General features: G+C 45.6%; 1 protein-coding gene across 10 annotated transcripts in view; it reads right to left on the bottom strand.

The window, feature by feature from the left end:
• Window positions 1–26,740, bottom strand: part of sox6 (SRY-box transcription factor 6) — a 642,359-nt gene that overhangs the window by 351,066 nt on the left and 264,553 nt on the right. For 9 of the 10 annotated variants that reach the window (XM_078414965.1, XM_078414966.1, XM_078414964.1 and 6 more), the window contains one exon: window positions 9,614–9,863. In XM_078414965.1, coding sequence (XP_078271091.1) covers window positions 9,614–9,856 — 243 coding nt within the window. In that variant the 5' untranslated portion in view covers window positions 9,857–9,863. Of the gene's footprint in view, window positions 1–9,613; window positions 9,864–26,315; window positions 26,446–26,740 lie in introns of those variants that run through there. The other variant, XM_078414963.1, reaches the window with a different exon arrangement.

The following is a 26,740-nucleotide window of genomic DNA, read 5'->3' as shown; positions in this document are numbered from 1 at the left end:
AAAATTGTAACTTGCTCCCAGTGTGTAAGACAGTGCCAGTGCACGGGGTGATTACTGGTTGGTGCCGACCTGGTGGGTTGAAGGGCCACGCTGTATATCTAAAGTCTCAGGTAAAGTCTAAATCTCCAATCTCCTCCAGCCATAGAGCCTTCTGAGATCTTTGCTCTCCTCCAGTTCTACTCTCCTTCTCAACCGTTGTCAGTTGTATCCCAAGCACTTTGTCTCCTTCCTGCAGGTACCATCCCTATCATCTTTCCATTCCATGTTCAGATGCTCCTTATAACCTATCACTCCATCCAAACATCTGTTTATCTATTATTGACAAAGGCTGTTTGATAACACTTTAGATGCGTTAACCAGCTTCCTACAGAAACACAAAAAACAAAGTACCCCAGGCATACAGTGCGGAAACATGTCCTTTCGCCAAACTGGTCCGTGCTGACCAAAATGCCCCATCTACGCTGGTTCCATTTGCCCACATTTGGGCCATATCCCTCCAAACCTTTCCCATCCATGTACCTGTGTCAGTGCTGGAGGAACTCAATGGATGAGGCAACATCTATGGAAGGAAATGGACAGAAGGATCCTTTCATCTTTCATCTGAAGAAGGATACCAACCCAAAACATCGTTTGTCCAGTCTGAAGGAGGATCCCATCTCAAACGCTGCCTGCCCATCAGTCTGAAAAAGAGTCCCAACCCAAAATGTTGTCTATCCGCTGAGTTCCTCCAGCACTTTGTTTTTTGCTCATGATTCCAGCTACTGCAGTTCATAAGTTAGAGGAACAGAATTAGGCCATTCAGCACATCAAGTATACTCCACCATTCATTCATGGCTGATCTATCTTTTCCTCTCACCCCATTCTCCTGCCTTCTTCCCATAACCATGACACCCGTACTAATCAAGAAACTATCCATCTCCACCTTAAAAATACCCAATAACGGCCTCCACAGCTGTCTTTGGCAATGAGTTCCACAGATTCTCTGAAGAGATCCCTCCACATCTCCTTTCTAAAGGTACGTCCTTGTGCCTCTATAAAATGCAATTTTGCTGATGTTGTTATTGATGTGCCCTTCACAGTAAGAAGTCTGTGTAATCTGATCTAAACCAGAGTCCACAAGGGTCCCGACCCAAAACATCACCTGTGCATGTTCTCCAGAGATGCTGCCAAACCCGCTGATTTACTCCACCACTCTGTGTCCCACCTCATGTAGCTTTAACACTATAATGCTGTAACAGTACATTCTGCTCTCTGGGATTTTCTCTTTACACTGCATGTCGTACCTGTGTATGGCTTAATTGTACTTGACACAGGTAATGGGGAGGGTTACAAATAATGACACAGAGCTGGAGTAACTCAGTGGGTCAGGCAGCATCACTGGAGAACATGGGTAAGTGACCGCTAGTCTTGAAGAAGAGTCCCGACCCGTAACGACAACTATCCACGTTCTCCAGACCTGCTGAGTTACTCCAACACTTTGTCTCTTTTTTGCCCCGGAGTACAGTAATCCTGAATGTTATTGGATTTTATTGCAGGTTCTGCACAGTGTACAAGTATGATAGATCACCATGTTTCTGCCCAAACTCGTGTACATCCTTTCCTTATCGTACGTGGGCTTCTCCACTGTGCTGCGATCTCTCAGCTTCTCAGGCATTTATATCCCAACTACGCCGCATAAAAACGCATCAACTACTCCCACAGTACTATATTCAGTCTGGCTTTGTCACATACATTTTCCCCTTTCCCTGAACTCCAATCTTGGCTGACACTGGATAACAATATATCAAAGTAAATAAGAAGGAGTTAGAAATGCAGAGGATGAAAGAAAATCAAACTGAGCTCTATCTTTCCCTTAATTCAAACACATTTGAATGAAACACGCAGTAACAGGTTCGGAAGCTGCTCTGAAGATGCAAGGGGTTACATTCTGTGCGGATTTGTATATTTTAGAGGCAAGTGACAAGGGGGAATCCTTGCATATTGATCACTGCACAATGACAGCCCCTGAGAGTCAACAATGCACACTTTGTTAGCCTGTGAACGGCACTTGTTTTCCGAGTCTGCGGGAGACTTTCTGCTCTTCCTTTGATCAGCAAGTCAATGTCTCTGAGGACCACTTGTGTCTTTCTGCTTTTATTTACTCCAATGACATTAATAATGCAATCGCGACTGGAGCACGTGAAATCACATCATCGGCTGCGCCCATGCTGGTGGAAGGCAAACATGTACATTATGCAGCTCCATAGGTTCCCTGAATGAGTTATGCACTCATCTTACCGTCAGGCCCACATGACAGAAAAGGCCCAGAGTGCTGGAGTAACTCAGCGGGTCAGGCAGCATTTCTGGGGAACATGGATAGGTGACGTTTTGGGTCGGGACCCTTCATCAGACTGATGAACCACCCCTTGTATCCACCTATCACTTACAGACACAAAGTGTTGGAGTAACTCAGTGGGTCAGGCAGCATCTCTGGAGAAAAGGACCGGGAAAAGAAGTGTCCCCATCATTTTTCTCCTGAGATGCTGCCTGACCCACTGAGTTACTCCAGCTTTTTGTGTCTATCTTTGGTATAATCCAGCATCTGCAGTTCTTTGTTTCTTCACCTGCCACTTGCCAGGCTATGTCCTGCCCACACCTCCTGTCCACACCTGCCACTTGCCAGGCTATGTCCTGCCCACACCTCTTTTCCAGCTTTCTCCCCCCACCCCTCCCTGCCAATCAGTCTGAAGTAGGCTCTCAACATAAAACGTCACCTATCCATTTTCTGCAGAGATGCTGCCTGACCCAGCTGAATTACTCCAGCACATTGTGTCAATTTTTGTAAACCAGCATCTGCAGTTCTTGTGTCTATATAATTTTTTGTTTGTTGTTTTCAAGCATCCAAGATAAACATCAAGGACTCCAAACTCAGGAAAATGTAGAACACGGAACTGTACAGCATGAGACACATGCCCTTCGGCCCACAATGCCCATGCCCAACAGTTGATACCAATGTAAACTAATCTCTGAGACATGAGGAACTGCAGATGCTGGAATCTTGAGCAAAGCACAGGGTGCTGGAGTAACTCAACAGGTCTGGCAGCCTCTGTGGAGGGAATGGACAGGCAGTGTTTTGGGTGGGGACCCTTCTTCTTCATCTAATCTCCTCTGTTTAACTGCTCACAATTTACACTCCCTAGTTCCACCCTGATGATGCTGTCATCTGCCTCGCCTCAATTAATGCCTTCCCCAAAGTCCCCGGTTCAACCTTCGTCATAGACGTTCCTCATGCATCTCCAAAGATAACTCAAACGTGCATCTATAACTGCATTTAAAAATGTACTATAGCAGCATTGAAAAGACAACTTGGTCAAAGGAACATAGAAACATAGAAACATAGAAAATAAGTGCAGGAGGAGGCCATTTGGCCCTTTGAGCCATCACCACCATTCATTGTGATCATAGCTGATCATCCACATTCAGTAACCCGTGCCTGCCTTCTCCCCATATCCCTCGATTCCGCTAGCCCCTAGAGCTCTATCTAACATGATTAGTAAAGGTTTAAAGGGATATTGGGCAAGCTGCTTAGATGGGGCCTCTTGGCCAAAACGGACGAGTGGGGCCGAAGGGCCCGTTTCCGTGCTGTTTGATTCTATGACTGTAACACTTTGAGCTTCCTCCTTCTGGCACCATTCCGTCCTTCCACAATGTACAATGGTTCTTCATTGTCACCTAAGCAAAGCATCGTGAAATTCTTTGCACAATCCATTAATGCACCGTCGCCATATTTTGGTGCCGTTTACAAAGAAAATTTAAAAGTCCAAAGTCCGATCCCCATGTTGTAAGTGGTGGAGCGCCCTCGATCCAGGTAGGCCCCAGGCTGCTGCAGGCCCCACACCCAACGTCCCTCTCCTTGCCCAGCCGCCTGTGTCGGGCTTGACGGCACTGGAGGCAGTACCCCAGTCCCTCTCCACATATCCGTCGTCGCCAGCGGCTCCCTCCTTTCTTTTCAAAACCCCCTGTAATTTTTTGTAGCTCAAACTCCACATGATGCAACCTCGACTATTTCCTACGATTTAGGCAGCGGTCTAAATGATTGGGAACATGAAACAAAATATAAAGGCACCAATTCATTCCCACTACACAAGTTGGTGGAAGCAAAGTGGTGCAGCAGTAGAGCTGTTGCCTTACAGCGCCAGAGACCCGGGTTTGATCTGTTTGTACGGAGTTTGTATGCTCCCCGTGACCGCGTGGGTTTTCTCCGGGTGCTCCGGTTTCCTCCCACACTCCAAAGATATGCAAGTTTGTTGGGTTAATTGGCTTCGGTCTAATTGTAAAATGTCCCTGGTGTGTAGGATAGTGCTGGTGTACGGGGTGATCGCTAGTCGGCGTGGACTCGGTGGGCCGAAGGGCCTGCTTTCACGATGTATCTCTGAATTAAATAGATGTGTCAAAGCCTGCCAATAGTGCATAAGAGCTTGAGGAATCTTCATCAATTTTGAGCACATTAATGCACAGGAATTGTATGAATTCAAATAAAAGTTAACAGTATTAATACAGAACTGCTTCTTTGTTCAATTCCATACACAAAAACCGAATTGGCACAAACCTTAGACACATCAAAGCCGTATTGAGGCAAAATGTTTTGTGCCTGAGTATGTTTATAGAAGTCCAAATTCGTTCACAATCTTTTCTTTCTCTCTCCTACCCTGCAGAATGCTAGTTGAATTAAATTAAATTGAGTTAAATTAAATTAAATTAAATTGACGCAGTCATCCAGTTTTCAGATGTCTGCTGAAAATAAAATGATACTTAGTATAATTCAAATCGGGACTTTCAATTATCTGCAATGGGCCTTAATGCCTGTGCTGGGATACAGCAAGAGGCAATATTATTTTGACATGTCTCCTCAAATGGTAGAGGTGTTGATAGCTCATTCTCCAAATCAAAGCTGTAATTATATAAAATGCAACAAGGCTTGAAAGCACACGCCATCAGACTCAGGAACAGCTTCTTCCCTTCCGTTATCAGTAGTGGTGCCAACTTCCTCACTCCCAAATATGGGACAAGGTGACGACACCGCCCCACGCCCCACGTGACCTCACCCAGCCCGCGGCCATGTGCTCCCATTCCACCAATGGCGGCCGCCTGGGCCAGGAGGCGGGCTGCTACACAACCTCCGTTAGGCGGCGCCCGGGCCTACAGTGTCCGGGTCTACAGTGATCGGGCCTACAGTGTCCGGGCCTACACCATCCGGGCCTACAGTGTCCGGGCCTACAGTGATCGGGCCTACACTGTCCAGACCTACATCTTCCGGGCCTACTGCGTACGGGCCTACAATGTCCGGGCCTACAACGCTCCCCGGGCCTAATGCGGGACAAGGGTGGTCACATACGGGACAAACCAATTTAGCCCAAAATACGGGATGTCCCGGCTAATACGGGACAGTTGGCAACCTTAGTTATCAGGTTTCTGATCGGTCCTTCCATGAGCTAGAGCACTCTCTGCTTCACCCCGACCCCATTGCGGACATTGGACTTTGTCTGTGGAACTAATGCGCTACAAGAAGATGGACACAAAATGCTGGAGTAACTCAGCGGGTGAGGCAGCATGTCTGGAGAAAAGGAATAGGAGCCGTTTCAAGCCAGAACCCTTCTTATCACTACATTGATGAGAACTATATTTTGCACTCTGTATCACCCCCTATTGTACTTGAGTTTGACTTGATTGTATTTATGTGTAATATTATCTGATCTGATTGGATAGCATGCTTTTCACTGTACCACGTGGCAATAATAAACCTAAACCTCACAACATTTGTTCAAACTGTCTGGGTATATACTGTACGATATCTAAAAAAGAAAGAGGGTTTCCAAAATTAGGTAAAAGATGGATTCATTTTTACCATGGTAGTTTGAAAAGTGGGCTTGAAATTGTACCCCATCACAACATGATATCGAGGTTGTACCATTTTCTGTGAAGCGTTTGTTCAGTATTGCCAATTCTAAAGTGCTCAGTCCGTGATCAATAGAATCTGTAACCATTTGATCATCTCCAACACTACAGCTCCCCGGATGAAATTGAAAAGCAGATTTCTGTTTCTGTCCTGCTTGGTTCCTCTCCATCACATGCACATTCAAACCCCCTCAATCTGTTTTAGGTTTTGTATTTTTCCTCTCCTTTTTTTACTTTGCCTCTCTCGTTTTGGCCACACAAACATTCTCTGTACTTTCAGCTTTGAAGAGTGAAAATGCTGGCTGATATTCCATTGATCATTTATTGATCTAGATCAGGCACTGTACAATGTTTGTCATAGAACATAGAATGTAGAGCAGTGCAGAACAGGAACAGGCCCTTCGGCCCACAATGTCCATGCTGAATAAGATGCCAAGTTAAACTAATCTCCTCTGCCTGTTCAAAGCACTTCATTGTCATATGTGAAATTTCATGTTCACATGAAGCTCAGAGAATTAACATGTGCAGAAAGACAACACACAGTACAATGTCTTCCTGGGATAGGGTAGGCACAGGAGTGTGGTGGAAATGGAGGGAAACACACACACCTCCAGATTCAGGGACAGTTTCTTCCCTGCTGTTATCAGGCAACTGGATCATCCTATTACCCAACTCGAGAATGGTCCCATTGGAGACCCTCAGACTACCTTTAATTGGACTTTACTGGGCTTTATCTTGCACTAAATGTTATTTCCTTTGTCCTGTATCTGTACACAGTGGATGTCTTGACTGCAATAATGAATAGTCTTTCCGCTGACTGGTTAGCACGCAACAAAAGCTTTTCACTGTACCTCTGTACCTGTGACAATAAACTAAACTAAAGTAAACTAAACAGAAGAGATTATTTATCACGGCATCGTGTTTGGCACATTCACCATGGGCCAACGAGCCTGTCCCTGTGCTGTACTATGTTCTATAAGTTAGTTGCCTGGAAATCTAGAGAGCAAGCAGCTCTCTTTGTTCCTTTGTGTACCCTTGCAACAGAATCACACACCTTACCGTCTTTCAATACATGTCGAAGATAGACACAAAATGCTGGAGTAACTCAGAGGAAAAGGCTGCATCTCTGGTGAGAAGGAATAGGTGACTTTTCAGGTCAAGACATCTTCTTCAGACTTCTCTCCATAGAAGCTGCCTGTCCAGCTGAGACATCAGGTCAAGACATCTTCTTCAGACTTCTCTCCATAGAAGCTGCCTGTCCAGCTGAGACATCAGGTCAAGACATCTTCTTCAGACTTCTCTCCATAGAAGCTGCCTGACCCGCTGAGTTACTCCAGCATTTTGTGTCTATCTTCGGTTTAAACCAGCACCTGCAGTTCCTTCCTACATATTTCAATACATGTCCTTCCATTATCACAACAAGGAGAGTTCGCGATCAGCACTCTTTAATTTAGTTTAGTTTAGCTTAGTTTAGGTTATTATTGTCATGTGTACCAAGGTACAGTTAAAAGCTTTTGTTGCATCCTGCCCAATCAAAAAGACTGTACATGGTTACAGTCGAGCTGTCCGCAGTGCACAGATAAAGGATAAAGGGTACAACATTTTGTGCAAGATAAAGTCTGATTAAAGATTGTTCAAAGGTCTCCAATGAGGTTAGAAACAAACTGCAGGAGTAACTCAGCAGGAAAAACATTTCTCCAGCATTCACCATGGACATACTCCAGCGTTTTGTGTCTATCCTTGGTGTAAACCAGCATCTGTAGTTCCTTCCTACACGTCTCCAATGATGTATTCCAATTCAGAGCGAGTCTCAAATTTTCATTTCAAAAAAGCAAAACTTCTGACACCATTCCTCAACATTCCAAGATTCCAGGAATAATCAATGTTTCCATCTCTTATTCTTGAAAAGACACAAAGTGCTGGAGTAACCCAGTGGGTCAGGCAGCATCTCCGTGAGTTACTCCAAGAGATGCTCCAGTTTCCTCCCACATCCCAAAGACCTGTGGGTCTGTAGGTTAATTGGCCCTCTGTAAATTGCCCCTGGTGTGTAGGGAGTGGATGGGAAAGTGGGACAACATAGAACTAGTGTGAACGGGTGATCGATGGTCAGCGTGGACTCGATGGGCCGAAGGGCCTGTTTCCATGCTGTATCTGTCCATCAATCAATCAATCAATAAATTCAATAATTATTGGTGTTGGGAAGTAGGAATAGAAGGAATTAACAATGCGAATAAAATTGTTCCTAAAATATCAATATACTTTGCATTTTATGAAGAGTACAGTTACAATGTTAAAGTTAAAATCAAAAGAGCATTTGTCACAACTAAATCATTGAGCACATCATATAAAAAAGGGCAAGTGTACATTTTGTGATCATAATAAAGTTTCCAATCAGATCTAATTTTCATTCACTGTTTATTTGTACCTGTAAGTAAAATGCATCTTTAAAGATTTGAAGCTCGCCGCTGGATGAAGGCGACATTGATCACGCAGTGCGCTGCACATGGATACAACCCAAAAAGACCACGGGGTTAATCCCTGATCTTTGCCAAGGCAACAGTTGGAAGGCAGCTGTCGATCCCAACGCCCATGACACAAGGTTGGGAAACCAATGTCAAGAGCTCCCTTGTTTCATCACCAGTGTCTGACCTGCTGGATAATGTGTGCAAGCGTGGATACCGAGCAAGGACAATGTGTTTCTATGTGACCAAACACCTGCTAAAACAACAGCTAAACAGAAACAAATGCGAAGAATGACTACTTGGGTGATCCAGACCAAGACTAGAGACACGTCTGGTGCAGAGGTGCGGAGGTGGAGTTGCTGGTTCACAGCACCAGAGACCTGGGCTCCATCCTGAATGTGTGGAGTTTGCACATTCACTCCGTGACCGCGTGGGTTTCCTCCGGGTGCTCCGGTTTCCTCCCACATCCCATAGACGTGCGGGTTTGTAGGTTAATTGGCCGTCTGTAAATTGCCCCTAGTGTGTCGGGAGTGCATGAGAAAGTGGGATAGCATGGAACTGGCGTGTCATGTTCGGCACGGACACATGTATTCATGCCCTGGTTAAGCATAATATAGCTTTAGGAAATGGATTTAGATACAATAGTGGCATTTAGGTTAGGTACATGGATATGCAGGGAATGGAGGGATATGGATGATGTGTAGGCAGATAAGAGTTCATAAGTTCATGTTCACAAATTACAGGAGCAGAATTAGGCCATTCGGCCCATCAAGTCTACTCCGCCATTCAATCATGGCTGATCTATCTTTCCCTCTCAACCCCATTCTTCTGCCTTATCCCCATAACCCCTGACACCCGTACTAATCAAGAATCTGTCAATATCCGCCAAAAAAAATCCATTGACTTGGCCTCCACAGCTTTGTGTGGCAAAGAATTCCAGATTCACCACCCTCTGACTGAAGAAATTCCTCCTCATCTGCTTCCTAAAAGTGCGTGCTTTTATTCTGAGGCTGTGTCCTCTGGTCCTAGACTCTCCCAGTAGTGGGAACATCCTCTCCACTGGTACGAGTTGGTCCTGGCATCATATTGAGCGCAGCCATTGTGGGCTGAAGGGCCAGTGGCAGTGCTGTGGGCCAGTGGTGTGGGCCAGTGGCAGTGCTGTGGGCCAGTGCTGTGGGCCAGTGGCAGTGCTGTGCTAGGTTGTGGAGTGTACTTACTGCTCTGTGCTGAGTGCTGGACATCCTGTCCCAGTCGTTGTCAGGTTGCAGGTTGCCACCCAGGGGCGTGTGCTCCTCGGGCGGTGGTTTATTGATCACTATCGTGTGCAGGGGCAGGTGTGAGGCCGAGTGCTGGTCGTTCAGTTCCTCCCTCTCCCTCTCCCGTACTAGTCGATCCTGGACCATCGCTTCCTCCCCATCAGCAGACGAACCATACGGAGAGGCAGCTTGCTTGGAAGACATTCTGCTGCTGAAATGTAACAGAAAACAACACCGGATCAATGAGTGTAATTCGTCATAGTCGTACAGCGTGGAAACAGGCCCTTCGGCCCAACTCATCCATGCCGACCTATGCCGATCTACGCTAGTCCCACCTTTAGACCTTTAGACTTTAGATATACAGTGTGGCAACAGGCTGTTTGGCCCACAGTCTGGGCCAACTAGCGATGTACACTAGCACTATCCGACACGCTAGGGACATTTTACAATTTGACCGCAGCTAATTAACCTACAAACCTGCATGTCTTTGAAGTGTGGGAGGAAGCTAGAGCACCCCGAGAAAACCCACGCAGTCGCAGGGAGAATGTACAAACTCCATACAGGCAGCACCCGTAGTCAGGATCAAACCCAGGTCTCTGGTGCTGTAAGGCAGCAGCTCAACCGTTGTGCCAACGTGCAGCCCCATGTTTGACCCATATCCCTCTAAATCTCTCCTATCCAACGTTGTGCCAACGTGCAGCCCCATGTTTGACCCATATCCCTCTAAATCTCTCCTATCCAACGTTGTGCCAACGTGCAGCCCCATGTTTGACCCATATCCCTCTAAATCTCTCCTATCCAACGTTGTGCCAACGTGCAGCCCCATGTTTGAGCCATATCCCTCTAAATCTCTCCTATCCAACGTTGTGCCAACGTGCAGCCCCATGTTTGACCCATATCCCTCTAAATCTCTCCTATCCAACGTTGTGCCAACGTGCAGCCCCATGTTTGAGCCATATCCCTCTAAATCTCTCCTATCCTTGTGGTTTACAATTAGTATTAAACTGGTTAACTAAAGTAATTCAAAGTGTTCAAATAACATGAACAAACAAACATTGAACATAGAATATAGAACAGTGGAGCACAATAACAGGTCCTTCTCTCCAGAGACGCTGCCTGTCCCACTGAGTTACTGCAACATTTTGTGTCTACAGTAACAGGTCCTTCAGCCCTGAATGTCTGTGCCAAAATGATGCCAAGTTAAAATGAGCTCTGACTCCACATAATCCATATCCTTCCATTCCCTGCATATCCATGTACCTATCTAAAAGCTTCGTGCAGCACGTTCCAAACACACACCACTCTTTGTGTAAAAAAGCTTGCCCCCAAAGGCCTGGATAGAGTGGATGTGGAGAGGATATTTCCAGTGGTGGGAGAGTCTAGGAGCAGGGCAGACAGCCTCAGAATAAAAGGACGTACCTTTAAAATGGAGATGGGGAGGAATTTCTTGAGCCAGGGGGAGGTGAGTCTGTGGGATTCATCGCCACAGACAGTGGTGGAGGCCGTTATTGGGTATTTTTAAAGCAGAGATTAGTAGATTCCTCATTAGTACAAGTGTCAGGGGTTACAGGGAGAATGCAGGAGAATGGGGTTGAGAGGGAAAAATAGATCAGCCATGATCGAATGGCGGAGCAGACCCGATGGGCCGAATGGCCGAATTCTGCTTTTATGTCTTATGAACAAAATCTAGATTTTAGGTTTAGATTTAGAATTGTGATGTGTACCAAGATAGTGTGAAAAACTTCTGTTTGTTACTAGGCAATCAAATCATGCTATACCTGAATTCAGTTAACCCATGCACAAGTACACCAAGTCGGTTGTGAAGTGAAGTTTAGTTTAATTTAAGGTAGACACAAAATGCTGGAGTAACTCAGAGGGACAGACAGCATCTCTGGCGAGAAGGAATCGGTGACGTTTCGGGTCGAGACCCTTCTTTAGTTTAGTTTAGTTCATCATTGTCACGTGTACAGTGAAAAATTACAGAGTGCAGAATGTAGTTTAATACAGTTGGAAATTGTGATAGCTTTATAAGTGGCGAAGAAATTAAAACTGAACAGGCCAACAGTTTACTGGACAAATTATCAATTACAGAATAGATGTTTAATCAAGTTGGTTAAGCATTTGTGAAGGGGAAAATGTGACAGCAAATAGTACCATTATAGATGAAGGTGAAGGGAATGTGAGCCAGCGTAATCCGTCACTGGTCAGGATGAGTGGTAGTTCACTACTGGAGAATGGAACTTTGTATGCTTTCCATCTGGCAACGCTTTGAATCTGGCAGCAACACCGGAGATCCCTACATTAGTGAAGAATTCCTCAGGAGAATTGGGAACTCGAGGATCCCACAGATTTTGCCAGTGAAAGCCGCGGTAAAGAATGTGGATGTGCAGGGCAGTTTCATGTCCGTTCAAGGGGTCGGCGTGCCCCATGACCAAACGTGGACTGGTTGGTCACACATCCAACACAGTACTTGCCATGTCTGAGGCAGGCAAAAGTCACTTGACACAAAAAGCTGGAGTAACTCAGCGGGACAGGCAGCATCTCTGGAGACAAGGAACGGGTGATGTTTCCATTCAAGACCCTTCCTTCTCACTTGAACCTTAGACAACTCCAACCTTAGCAACCTTGATCTTCTACAGACTGTGCCTTTGGTTGCACTACGGAATTTGGTTTTTGCACCATTAAGGTTACCTTGGATCATAGTAGCTAATTTTTGTGTTTTTGATTATTATGTATTATCTGTGTATCATTGAATTTTTACAGGCCTGTTAAGCTGCAACAAGTATGAATTTCATTGTTCCGTTGTCAATGGGTTGCCAACTTTCTCACTCCCAAATAAGGGACAAAAGGTGACGTCAACGCGCCGCGCCCCACATGACCTCACCCAGCTCCTGCTCCACCAATGGCGGCCGTCCGGGTCAGGAGGCGGGTTCCTGCACAACCTCCGTTCGGCAGCGCCCGGGCCTACACTGTTCGGGGCTACAGTGTCTGCGCCTAATGCGGGACAAGGACGGTCCCGTACGGGACAAACCAATTTAGCCCAAAATACGGGATGTCCCGGCTAATACGAGGCAGTTGGCAACCCTAATGGGTAGTGTCTTTACATATTAGCAATGACTTTTCAGTGTCACCTCCATAACTGCAGGCTCCTTAGCCACTTCCCACGTAAATGGCCCTGTCCCACATCATTAAACCCACCCACAAAATGCTGCAGTAACTCAGCGGGACAGGCAGCATCCCTGGAGAGAAGGAATGGGTGATGTTTCGGGTCGAAACCCTTCTTCAGATTTAAACTAGCATCTGCAGTTCTTTCTTACAGATTAAACCCACCGAGGCTGATGTCATCTATCAAGGTGTGGTTCATCAAAGGTATTGACCTCTGTAGGAAACACTGCCTCAAAAAAGCACCTAATATCATCAGAGACCCACACCACCCTGGCCACACGCTGAATGAATGAATGAATGAATGAATAAATACTTTATTGTCACAGTGAGATTCTTTGCTTGCACACTCACAATATGCAAATAGTCACCACAAAAAGGGCACTGACAAAGTTACAGTATCCACGCCTGGTCCCCCTATGTTCCCCCCCCTCTCCCCCTCAGCAGGTCCCCCTTTGGTGTTCCCTCCTCCCCCCCCCCCTCACGGCGGACCCCCTACGCTGGGTCCTCCATTGTTCATTGCTCACTCTCATCTCATTGCTGCCATCGGGAAGACGTTACAGGAGCCTGAAAACCTTGAGCTCCAGGTTCAAGAACAGCTGCTTGCCAACTACCATCAGGCTCTAGAACACTGCACAACACTGACCTCAGCAACCATGATCTTCTATCGACTGTATCTTTGGTTGCACTACCCACTTTGGTTTTTGCACCATTAAGGTTATAGGAATATGATTATTAATTTATTTGTGTTTTTGATGGTCATGTTTTATCTGTGTTCATACATCTTGCCTCTCTCATTTTAAACATATGTCCACTAGTTATTGATTCCTCTACCCTGGGTAAAAGAACACATATTCACCCTATCAATTTCCCTCATGATTTGATACACCTCTATAAGATCACCCCTCATCCTCCTGCGCTCCAAGGAACAATGTCCTAGCCTGCCCAACCTCTCCCTTTAGCTCAAACCCTGAGTCCTGGCAACATCCTCGTAAACTTTCTCTCCAATCGTCCCAGTGTAACAGCATCCTTCTGATAGCCGGGTGACCAAAACTGAATACAATACTCCAAATGCAGCCTCACCAACGTCTTGTACAACTGGAACATAACATCCCAAGTTCTATACTCAGTACTCTGACTGATGAAGGCCAATGTGTTGGAAGCTTTCTGTGACGTGATTTTCAAGGAACTATGTGCCTGGACTCCTACATCGCTCTGCTCTACAACACTCCCCAGGGCCCTGCCATTCACTGCAAAGGTCCTGCCCTGGTTTAACTTTCTAAAATGCAATAGCTCGGCATTAAACTCCATTAACCATCCCTCAGCCCACTTGCCCAACTGATCAAGATACTGCTGTCATTTTTGATAACCATCTTCTCTATGTATGGTACCATTCACTTTAGTGTCATCTGCACACTTAATAACCATGCCTTGTACAGTCTCTCCCAACACCTCACCCCATCAAGTCCTGGTGACATCCTTGTAAATCTTCTCTGCACTCTTCCCAGCTTAATGACATCCTTCCTGCACCAGAGTGAGCAAAACTGAACACAATACTCCAAGGTACTCCCTAGTTATTTCTCAGAATATACAGTAATTGCAGTCCCAAATGTAAGTTGAGAATAGAAAGCTAGAGTGAATTTAGCAGGATCTTGAACCGAAAAGGCAAAACACAAGGATCATAAAATATAAGGTAGACACCAAAAAGCTGGAGTAACTCAGCGGGCCAGGCAGCATCTCTGGAGAAAAGGAATAGGTGACGTTTCGGGTCAAGACCGTTCTTCAGACTGGAGACGTTGGGGGAAGGACAACAAGAGATATAGACGGTGATGTAGAGAGACGTAGAACAAATGAATGAAAGATATGCAGCAAAGTAACGATGATAAAGGAAACAGGCCATTGTTAGCTGTGGGCTAGGTGAAAACGAGTTACAGACAATGAGACTCAACAAGATGACTTTGATACTAGTCAACGACTTGGGTGGGGGAGGGATGGAGAGAGAGGGGATGCAAGGGTTACTTGAAGTTAGGAAATCAATGTTGATTCGGCTGGGTTGTAAGCTGCCCAAGCAAAATATGGGGTGCTCCGATGATCATAAAATATATATTGCCCGACAAACAGTGGACCCAATTGTGGTAAATTAATGGATTCATGTCGTGTGACTTTATACAGTTATCTACAGGGCAAATACAGAAAGCCCTATCCCAGGGAGCAGGTTGACACCAGTGAAGTATTCACCATGATATCATCCCCTCAGAACTGTAGAAAGTAACAGGGTCCTTTCACAAAGGGAAAACAAGAGATTCAATTGCTCAAAGTTCAAATGGGGAAGGCTGTATTTTATTACTGTTTATAGTACACAGACTGTTACAAGGCCCTCTGGTTACTGAAAAAAATAATCTTACACATGCTGACACGTGTGAGTACAAAGCATTAAAATAACCTTGCATTTACTCACAGTTAGGCACACAGACACAAAGTGCTGGAGTAACTCAGCGGGTCAGGCAGCATCTCTGGAGAACAAGGAAGGGTGAACAAGAGGGGAAGCCCCGTTTCCTGAAGAATGAGGACATCTCTGACGTCCTAGTGTGAAACACCTCATCCCGGGCACAGATGCGGCGTAGACGGAGGAATTGGGAGTAGGGGATAGACGTTTTGCAGGAGACCGGGTGGGAAGAGGTGTAGTCCAGATAGCTGTGCGAGTCAGTGGGTTTATAGTAGATGTCAGTCACTAGTCTGTCTCCTGTGATGGAGATGGTGAGGTCCAGAAACGGGAGGGAGATGTCGGAGATAGTCCAGGTATATTTAAGGGCAGGTTTGTTTCTGCTAGGTGGAGGAGAGTGTTGGTAGATGGGGATTGGCTGGTTCTATGGTCGAGGAAGAAACGGAGGGCTTCGAGACCATCCTTGTGGGGGATGGAAGTGTAGAGTGACTGGACATCCATGGTGAAGATGAGGGAGTGGGGTCCTGGGAACCAGAAGTTATCGAGTTGATGGAGAGCGTGTGAGGTGTCTTGGATGTAGGTGGGGAGGGATTTGACATAGGGGGATAGGATACAGCCCACGATACTGAATCAGTAAGGAATGTCACAAAGTGCTGGAATAGGTCGGGCAAAGTCTGGACAGCAGGTCGGACAGCATCCCTGGAGAACATGGATAGGTGATGTTTCACAGCGTGCTGGAGTAACTCAGCGGGTCAGGCAGCATCTCTGGAGAACATGGATAGGTGATGTATCGGGTTGAGACCCTTCTTCAGACTGTTAGGTGGCGTTTTGCATTGGGATCTTTTGAAGAAGGGTCCCGACCCGAAACGTCCTCTATCAGTCTGAAGAAGGGTCCCAACCTGCTGAGTTACTCCAGCACGTTGTGCCTTTCCTTGGTAAACCCGCATCAACAGTTCCTTGTTTCTACCTCAACATTAATAACCAGCAATCATTCCTAAGCCAGTGTTAAATATACTCACAGGTCTTAATGAGGAATGGTTTGTGCAATGATGAGGCCTGAACACATGAAACGTGTCATGGTTTACCACTGATATTACTTAGAAAGCGGTGCTCAACACTTTGAAAAAAAACGCATTAATCTCAATGGAAAATTGGGTGACTTGGTGAGTAAGAACATCCATTCCACCTTTAGTAGACACAAAATGGTGGAGTAACTCAGCGGGTCAGGCAGCATCTCTGGAATGGGTGATGTTTCGGGGCGGTGTCCCACCCCCTCCCCTGACATCAGTCGGAAGAAAGGTCTCGACCCGAAACATCATCCATTCCTTCTCTCCAGAGATGCTGCCTGACCCGCTGAGTTACTCCACCATTTTGTGTCTACCTTCGATTTAAACCAGCATCTGCAGTTTTTTTTCTACTCCTCCATTCTATCTTTCATTCCTTTTGGTCCATAAATCAAACCAGAACTTTTCAAATGCCAGGACTAAATCATTCAGCTCGATCCAGGCTGGGTTCTACCTCTGTGAAAGGAAGTGTACTATTTTAAATTAAATACAGGACAATTAAGCCTCAGCCTGGGAACAATCGCTCTATTTTCTGGCTCCCAAACACAATGTTAGCTTTCATATTTTTCTCCAAAATGAGTGGACTTGTGGTACTTTACAGTCCTTATACACTGAACTCAATTATCTCATCCGCCTCTGACAGAAGTTTGACAATGTGGGGCATTCGGACAATTTTGTCTGCCACCTCTGCTAATGTCTACACTACCACCTTTCCAACAAACTTTCCTAACACCTTTCAAACCTCGTGCACAGCTAGGAAATATTTGAAGAAAGGGGCACAAAGTTGCTGGAGTAACTCAGCGGGTCAGGCAGCATCTCTGGGGAACATGGATAGGTGACGTTTCACAGAGTGCTGGAGTAACTCAGCGGGTCAGGCAGCATCTCTGGGGAACATGGATAGGTGACGTTTCACAGAATGCTGCAGTAACTCAGTGGGTCAGGCTGCATCTCTAGAGAACATGGATAGGTGACGTTTCACAGAGTGCTGGAGTAACTTAGCGGGTCAGGCAGCATCTCTGGAGAACATGGATAGGTGATGTTTCACAGAGTGCTGGAGTAACTCAGTGGCTCAGGCTTGTGCGATGGTCTGGGCTGCGTCCACAATTCTCTGCGATTTCTTGCGGTCTTGGGTGGAGCTGTTCCTAAAACAAGCTGAGAACTCCCTGATGTGTGTAGGATAGTGTTATTTTGTGGGGATTGCTGGTTGGCACAGACTCAGTGGGCCGAAGGGCCTGTTTCCACGCTGTATCTCTAAACTAATCTAAACCAATTTGATTTGAAGGAAAAAAAAAACTGCAGATGCTGGTTTAAATCGAAGGTAGATACAAAATGCTGGAGTAACTCAAGTCTGAAGAAGGGTCTCGACCCGAAATGTCACCCATTCCTTCTCTCCCGAGATGCTGCCTGTCCCACTGAGTTACTCCAGCATTTTGGGTCTTCCTCCAATTTGATTTGACCTGGATGCATTTGGGAACGTACGAATTTAATCCAAAACTCAGCACAGTGAGTTAGGAGACGTTTGAGAGAATGCCTGTCTTCATTTTCACTTCAGTCTTGCCAGGTGCATGCTCACAGTGGGGATCTCGTCAAGTGGAGGGACTGATTCAATCACAATATTCACTATGTGCACAAACTGTGCCAAGTCCCAGTTGGGGTCCTGTAACTTTATTGAAGAGCTGCTACCTTGTCAAGTCTAGTCTACCTGACTTCCTGCATTGCACACAAAATGTTTCTGAGGCAAACTGTTTGCACATGACGCTGCCTCGGCAAGACCAGCAGCACCATCAAGGGCCAGTCTCACTCCGGCCACTCCCCCTGCTCCCCTCTCCCATCAGGCAAGAGGTACAGAAGTGTGAAAACGCACACCTCCAGATTCAGGGACAGTTTCTTCCCAGCTGTTATCAGGCAACTGAACCATCCTACCACAACCAGAGAGCAGTCCAGAGCTACCATCTACCTTATTGGAACCCCTCGGACTACCTTTAATCGGATTTGACTGGACTTTATCTTGCACTAAACATTATTCTATTTATCCTGTATCTGTACACCATGGACAGCTTGTACGTAATCACTGGCTGGACAACACACAACAACGGTTTTTCACAGTACCTCAGTACACGCGACAGTAAACAAAACTAAACTAAATTAAACTATCGACTCAGGCAAACAGAGGGGCAACAGTTTGCTCTTCCAACTGAAGTAAGGTATCAGATGACTTTGAAGATGATCACAGCCAACAAAAACCCTGAGGTGCAAAGAGAAAATGATGAGATTGAGGGGAAAAAGGATAGAGAGAGAGAGAGAGAGAGAGAGAAGAAATTATCCGAGAAATGTGATTGAGAATGGTAGCAGGGAATGAGTTAGAAGAGAGCGAGAGAACTTTAAAGTGAGAGGGGAAATGTGACGTGCTTACATGGGGCACTTTGGTCAGCATGGACAAGTTACATGCTGTGACTCTGACTAAATGGTGTAACTTTCAAACAAAAGGGGGGGAGAGAGAGAGAGACGAGACAGAGACAGAGACAGAGACAGAGACAGAGACAGAGACAGAGACAGAGACAGAGACAGAGACAGAGACAGAGAGACACACTGACAGACAGAAACAGAGAGAGACAGAGAGACAGAGACAGAGACAGAGACAGAGACAGAGAGACACACTGACAGACAGAAACAGAGAGAGACAGAGAGACAGAGAGAGACAGAGAGAGACACAGACCGACACAGACAGAGACAGAGAGAGACAGAGAGAGACAACAGAGACAGAGACACAGAAAGAAAGAGACACAGACAGACAGAGAGAGTCATAGAGAGACAACAGAGACAAACACAGAGAGAGAGACACAGAGAGAGAGAGACACACACAGACAGACAGAGACAGAGAGAGACGACAGAGAAAGACAGAGAGAGAGAGAGAGAGAGAGAGAGAGAGAGAGAGAGAGAGAGAGAGAGAGAGAGAGAGAGAGAGAGAGAGAGAGAGAGAGAGAGAGAGAGAGAGAGAGAGAGAGAGAGAGAGAGAGAGAGAGAGGGGGAGACAGAGAGAGAGAGAAGGAGATAGAGAGAGGCAGAGAGAGATAGTGATTTTGATTGTCACAGGGGAGAAGGGAGAAAGGGAATAAGAAGAACAGAGAGTAGTTTGAAAAGAAGTGGATTACAATAAATAATAAAAGCGACTGGAAAATGGGAATATTGGTTCCATTTCCCGACTGCCTGCTGCCTGGACCAAAGTCACTTTGTAGTCTATTCTTTCAAATGCCCAAATCAGTTAACCTTAGGTAATGATACCCAGCATTTTTCAAATTAGCAAAATCATTAACTTCCTCGTATGGTTTCTAAAAGCAAATACATCCTGATTAAAATTCTCACAAAGCAACGTATAACTGTTAAAGACAAAATTTACAAATCTGTCACATGTTTTCATGAATATTTCAGTGAATGAAGCCCTTGAAATATCAGGTGCGAGATAAAATAATTAAGCTAATCCCTATTTAAATAAGAATTTTATGAAGCGGTCCTTGTTTCAAGAAGGGTTTAAAAGCTATTGCGACAACTCTCATAATTTATGGAGGCCAAGCCGTGCAGAAATTCCATCTTCCCGGGGAAAATATTAATATAAGAGAGACTAAGAAATTAATGAGATTCACTGATGCAATTACGGGCTTTTTGTAATAAATATAATATTTTGAAAAACACATAAATATTTCAAAATTGCATCTGAGAAATCACTGTGGCAGCAATTTAGAGTCAAATTATACATAATGAGGAAATACTTTGATTGAATTGTCTTTCATATTTAATATTAATGATTTACATGTTCCAAGCATCCTGTACCATAACGGCATTTAAAAGACACTTGAGCAGGTACGTGGGTAGGAAAGTTTAGTTTAGTTTAGTTTAGAAATACGGCGCAGAAACAGATCCTTCGGCCCACCGAGTCCGCGTCGACCAGCGATCCCCGCACATTAACACTATCCTACACACATCAGGGACAATTTTTACATTTATAACAAGCTAATTAACCTACAAAATGGTACGACTTTTGAGTGTTGGAGGAAACCGGAGATCCTGGAAAAACCCACGCGGGTCACGGGGAGAACGTACAATCCCCGTACAGACACTGTGTTGTAAGCTACCCACCTGCATGAGGAGAGAGGTGAGGCTCATACTATTACACTAAAAAGATGCCTGGACAGGTACATGGATAGGAAATGTTTAGAGAGAGATGGACAACTTGGTCTAGCCCAGATGGGGACATCATGGTCGGCATGGACAAGTTGGGTGGAAGGGCCTGCTTTCCTGCTATGTGACTCTGTATGTCCATGACTTACATGACTTATGCCCAATTTGTAGTAGGACCGAGAAAGCTAGGGTCGGGGAGGGATCATTTGCCAAGCTTTGCCGCACCCCACCCTTCTTTTCCAGCTTTCTCTTCACTACTGAAACCAGTCTGAAGAAGCGTACTGAACCAAAACCTGTCACCTGTCCATTCCCTTCACAGATGCTGCATGACCCATTGACTTCCTCCAGCACTTTGTGTTTAGCTTTGATATGTCAATAGCTTTTAATTGGTTGTTTTGCTTAAAGTTCTTGCATTTGCAGCTTCTTACATCTCCATTCCCCTATTTAGTATTTGTCCACGCCGACCAACATGCCTACACTACACTGCACTACACTAGTCCCACCTGCCTGCTTTTGGCCCATATCCCTCTAAACCTGCCTCCCAAAGACGAGCGGGTTTGGAGGTTAATTGGCCCTCTGTTAATTGGCCAAGTGTGCAGGGAGTGGATGAGAAATTGGGATAACATGGAACTAGTGTGAACGGGTGATCGATGGTCGGCGTGGACTCCATGGCTATCTCTAAATTAAACTGTTCACCACTTTAATTCTTCGGCCCTCTCCCACTCCAGCCTGCGTCACCCTGTCACCCTCTCCCACTCCAGCCTGTGTCACCCTATCACCTTCTCCCACTACGTCACCCTGTCACCCTCTCCCACTCCGGCCTGTGTCACCCTGTCACCTTCTCCCACTGCATCACCCTGTCACCCTCTCCCACTCCGGCCTGTGTCACCCTGTCACCCTCTCCCACTACGTCACCCTGTCACCCTCTCCCACTCCAGCCTGTGTCACCCTGTCACCCTCTCCCACTGCATCACCCTGTCACCCTCTCCCACTCCGGCCTGTGTCACCCTGTCACCCTCTCCCACTACGTCACCCTGTCACCCTCTCCCACTCCGGCCTGCGTCACCCTGCGCTGTTCCATTGAGCCCCAACGCTGAAGGTGAGGGATCGGGCTCGTCCTCCAACTACATTGCAACCTGCAAAGTTCAACGTCAAATACATCACATCATTTGCTTCCTTTCTTTGTCTCAGAACCGACCAGTTACTTGTAGCTTGAAAGCACCCACCACCAGACTCAGGAACAGCTTCTTCCCCTCTGTTATCAGGCGTCCACAAGCTGGGGTACTATCCGACTCACATCTACCCCATAGTGGACATTGGACTTTGTCTCTGGAACTGACGCGCTACAATGCTGGGAACTATATTCTGCACTCTGTACCTTTCCCTATTGTACTTGAGTTTCAACTGATGATATCTATGTATGGTATCTCTGATCTGTTTGGATAGCATGCAAAACAAAGCTTATCATTGTAAAAACAAGGAACTGCAGATGCGGGTTTACAAACAAATAAACACTGTACATTGGACTTTGTCTCTGGGTATGTCGTGCTACAATGCTGACAACTATGTTCTACACTATGGCATTTTTCTCTTCACTATCGAGTGTACTTGAGATTGGCTTGATCATATTCATGAATAATATAATGTTTCGATTGGATAACAAGCAAACAAACTTTTCTCTGTAGCTCAGTACACGTGACAATAATAAATGCTAAAGGGATACAGAGTGCTGGAGTAACTCAGAGGGCCAGGCAGCATCTCTGGAGAACATGGATAGGTGACGTTTCAGGTCGGGACCCTTCTTCAGCCAAACATAGATAGGTTGATGAAGGGTTCTGACCCGAAACGTCACCTATACATGTTCTCCAGAGATGCTGCCTGACCCGCTGAGTTACTCCAGCACTCTGTGAAACGTCACATATCCATGTTCTCCACAGATGCTGCCTGACCCGCTGAGTTACTCAGCACTTTGTGTCCTTTTGCGTAAACTAGCATCTACAGTTCTTAGTTTCTACCAATAATCAACCTAAACCTGGGTTATCCATCTGTAAGAACATTCCCATTCCTTCTCTCCAGAGATGCTGCCTGTCCCACCAAGTTACTCCAGCTTTTTGTGTCCATCTTCGGTTTAAACCAGCATCTGCAGTTCCTTCTTAAACATTATCCATCTGTAATATTCCTTCAGTTTTCCGCCCTTTTCTGCCATGACCTGATCTCCTGGTTGATTCCTACTGCTCTGACTTATCTCACAGATTTTCATATTTCTTTATTTCTTTTATTTTGCTTCATTAAATTCCAGTTTAGTTTATTGTCACATGTACTGAGGTACAGTGAAAAGCCTTTGTTGCATGCTAACCAGTCAACGGAAAGGTAAAACATGATTACAATCGAGTAACGTTTAGTGAAAGGTAACAGCAGCAAAGTCCGATCAAGGATAGTCCGAGGGTCACCAATGAGGTAGATAGTAGTTCAGCACTGCTCTCTGGTTGTGGTAGGATGGTTGAGTTGCCTGATAACAGCTGGGAAGAAACTGTTCCTGAACCTGAAGGTGTGCGTTTCCACACTTCTATACCTTTTGCCTGATGGGAGAGGGGAGAAGAGGGAGTGGCCAGGGTGCGACTCGTCCTTGATTATGCTGCTGGCCTTGCCGAGGCAGCGTGAGGTGTAAATGGAGTCAATTGGAGGGAGGTTGGTTTGTGTGATGGTCTGGGCTGCGTCCACAATTTGCTGCAATTTATTGCGGTCTTGGATGGAGCTGTTCCCAGGCCATGCTGTGATGTATGCTGATATAATGCTCTGTGGTGCATCAAAGGTATTTATTCACTAAATGCTGGAGTAACTCAGCAGGTCAGGCAGCATCTCAGGAGAGAAGGAATGGGTGACGTTTTGGGTCGAGACCCTTCTTCTGTCGTTTGGTGGGAGTTGTAGGGGGCATGACGAACGTCCTAAGCCTTCTAAGCAAGTAGAGGCATTGGTGTGGTCTTCAAGCACCGGTGCTCTGGGGTGAGCTGCTTAATCTACTAAACAGCTGGCTTCATGAACTGCTAATCACCATGACAACCTTGGCCGCACCCTGTCAGACACATTCCCATTGTCCTATCGATCTCGCTGGCACCCTCCCTGCCATTTGAAACTAGTTTGTCTTCTTGCTCTCCAAGGTCTGACAAAGGGAATTCATCAAGATCCACAAACTAGTCTACCTTTAATGTGAAAGATAGGTTCAAGGTGAAGGGGGCACATTTAATAGGAGCCTGAGAGGCAACTTTTTCACAGAGGGTGGTGGGTGTATGGAACCAGCAGTCAGAGGAGGTAGTTGAGGCAGGGACATTGACAGCATTTAAATGACATTTGGACAGGTACAAGGATAGGAAAGGTTTAGAGGGAAATGGGCCAAATGCATTTTGTCAGGATGCATCACAGCATGGTTTGGGCACAACTTCATCCAAAACCACAAGGAATTGCAGAGAGCCAATACACAAACCAACCTCCCTTCCATTGACTCCATCTACACTTCACTCTACCTTGGTAAGGCCAGCAGCATAATCAAGGACCAGTCTCACCCTGCTCCCTCCCTCTTCTCCCCTCTCCCATCACGGAAGAGGTACAGACGTTTGAAAACAGATACCTCCAGATTCAGGGACAGTTTCTTCCCAGCTCTGAACAGGCAACTGAACCAACCTCTCACCAGCCCGAGTACAGACTTGACTTCTCATCTTCCTCACTGGAGTCCTTTCAACTATCTTGAAGTGGACTTTATCTAGAACTAAATGTTGTACCCTTTATAATTCATCTGTACACTTTGGATGGCTTGAATGTAATCATGTGTAGTCTTTTCTTTGACTGGATAACATGCAACAAAAGCTTTTCACGTTATCTTGGTACGTGAAATAAATAATAAACTAAACTAATATGTAGGTGTGACAAGTGTAGATGGGGTGTCTTGTTTGGCATGGGCAAGGTGGGGAGAGGGGCCTGTTTCCATGCTGTATGTCTCTATGACTATGGCTAGGATCCATAACACTACTTTTTACAAACATAGAAACATAGAAAATACGTGCAGGAGGAGGCCATTCGGCCCTTCGAGCCAGCATCGCCATTCATTGTGGTCATGGCTGATCATCCACAACATTGCCCAACATTGGGAACATTTTTCCTGCATCTAGCTTGTCCAGTCCTTTTATAATCTTATATGTTTCTATAAGATCCCCTCTCATAGAGACTTCTAAACTCCAGTGAATACAAGCCTAGTCTTTTCAATCTTTCCTCATATGACAGTCCCGCCATCCCAGGGATCAATCTCGTGAACCTACGCTGCACTGCCTCAATTACAAGGATGTCCTTCCTCAAATTAGGAGACCAAAACTATACACAATACTCCAGATGTGGTCTTACCAGGGCCCTATCTGTATTGACTCCAGATCTTTCTAACATCAGATCATTCTAACATTTCCTGCTTCTGAGCCACACCCTGATCCCCGATCTCTGTCAGTCCCCAGCCTTTACTATTCTTCACGTACTGACCACTTCATAGAATAAAAATCAAACTCACCACAAAACCTCGTGCTGCACTGCCTATTAGTCACTAAAGAACCATAGAGGTATACGAACAGCCAGGGCTCTGCCCGCTCCATCACGGGTACTGCCCTCCCCACCACATACTGCCCACTCCATCACAGGTACTGCCCTCCCCACCACACACTGCCCGCACCATCACGGGTACTGCCCCCTCTCCCCACCATCGAAGGGATCTACAGGAGGCGCTGCCTTCAAAAGGCAGCGAGCATCATCAGAGACCCATACCACCCTGGCCACTCTCACACTTCACCCCTGCCATCGGGACGAAGGTACAGGAGCCTGAACACTGTAACGTCCGTTCAAAAACAGCTTCTTCCCGACAACCATCAGGGTATTGATCACTACAAAACATGGACTCACTCATGATCTGTCAAATCATATAAACATTAGACAATAGACAATAGATGCAGGAGTAGGCCATTCGGCCCTTCGATGTTGCACGATGGACTTTGGGCGTTAATGCACTAGCATTAGGGTCATTATAATTTTTTTGTTTATACGACCAGAAGACCACAAGACATTGGAACAGAATTAGGCCATTCAGCCCATCATATCTACTCCACCGTTTGGTCATGGCTGAACCATGTGTCTGTCTCAGCCCCATTCTCCTGCCTTCACTCCGTAACCTTTGACACCCTCACTAACCAAGATTCTGTCAATATCCGCTGTAAAAATACCCAATGACAGTTGTCTGTGGCAGTGTATTCCACAGTTTTACCACCCTTTGGATAAAGAAATTCCTCCTCGTCTCCTTTCGAACGGTATGTCTTTTTATTCCAAGTCTGTGCTCTCTTGTACTCGACTCTCCCACTGGTTGAAACATTCTCTCCGCCTCTACTCTATCCAGACCTTTTATTATTCGGCAGGCATCAATGAGATCCCCCCCCCCCCCCTATCCTTCTAAACTCCAGCGAGTTTATTATATGTTATTTATTAGTATTGTGTTTACAAGCAAGCATTAAATTCACTGTTTCTTTCTCGGCACAGATGACAATGGAACACTCGAGAAACTCTTGAAAAAAAATCTCTTTCTTCAGCTTACAAACTTCCTGATGTCCAAACAAAAGCACAGTCTTTCAAATTTCTGCCTCATCTGCATTTACTTTTATCTTGGATATTACATCTTGCTTAAATTCATGAGCAGATTGATTACATTCTGTTTTGCGCCCCTCAATTACCAACTATAATATACATTTTGTCAATTCAAAACTAAAAGTAATTGAATAAACTTGATGTGACTTACTTGCCTTGCAACGACAGGTCTTTGATAATCCCAATCCCATGCATTTTCTTGTACAGTGAATGATAAATTGTAAACAAATAAAGAAGCAAAATATTCCTACCAAAGGCAGACTAACTTCACAAAATCCATACTTTAAAACATGCACTTTGCTGAACTAGGTCAATTAAGCCATCTTGCCCATTAATCAAGAGCTCAGGAGGTTGACATCTGTTCTAAGAGGCTTTTGTAAAAATAGCAGAGGAACTTTATTCATGTCACGCCCAGTATTTCAAAATTGTTGATCAAAAGGGAAAAAAAATGTTTTATCTTATTTTCACAATGTGGTGGGTGGGTATTAATTTAGACTGAGATAGCACAACCAATAGTTGGATAGACAACTGTGAATGGCTTGCAATGAGTTTAGACTTCGGACTTTAGAGATGCAG

Source organism: Rhinoraja longicauda, chromosome 18, assembly GCF_053455715.1.
Source record: "Rhinoraja longicauda isolate Sanriku21f chromosome 18, sRhiLon1.1, whole genome shotgun sequence".
Taxonomy (NCBI): Eukaryota; Metazoa; Chordata; class Chondrichthyes; order Rajiformes; family Arhynchobatidae; genus Rhinoraja; species Rhinoraja longicauda.
Note: the sequence above shows the minus strand (reverse complement) of the source record. Positions and strands in the feature narration are given on the sequence as shown.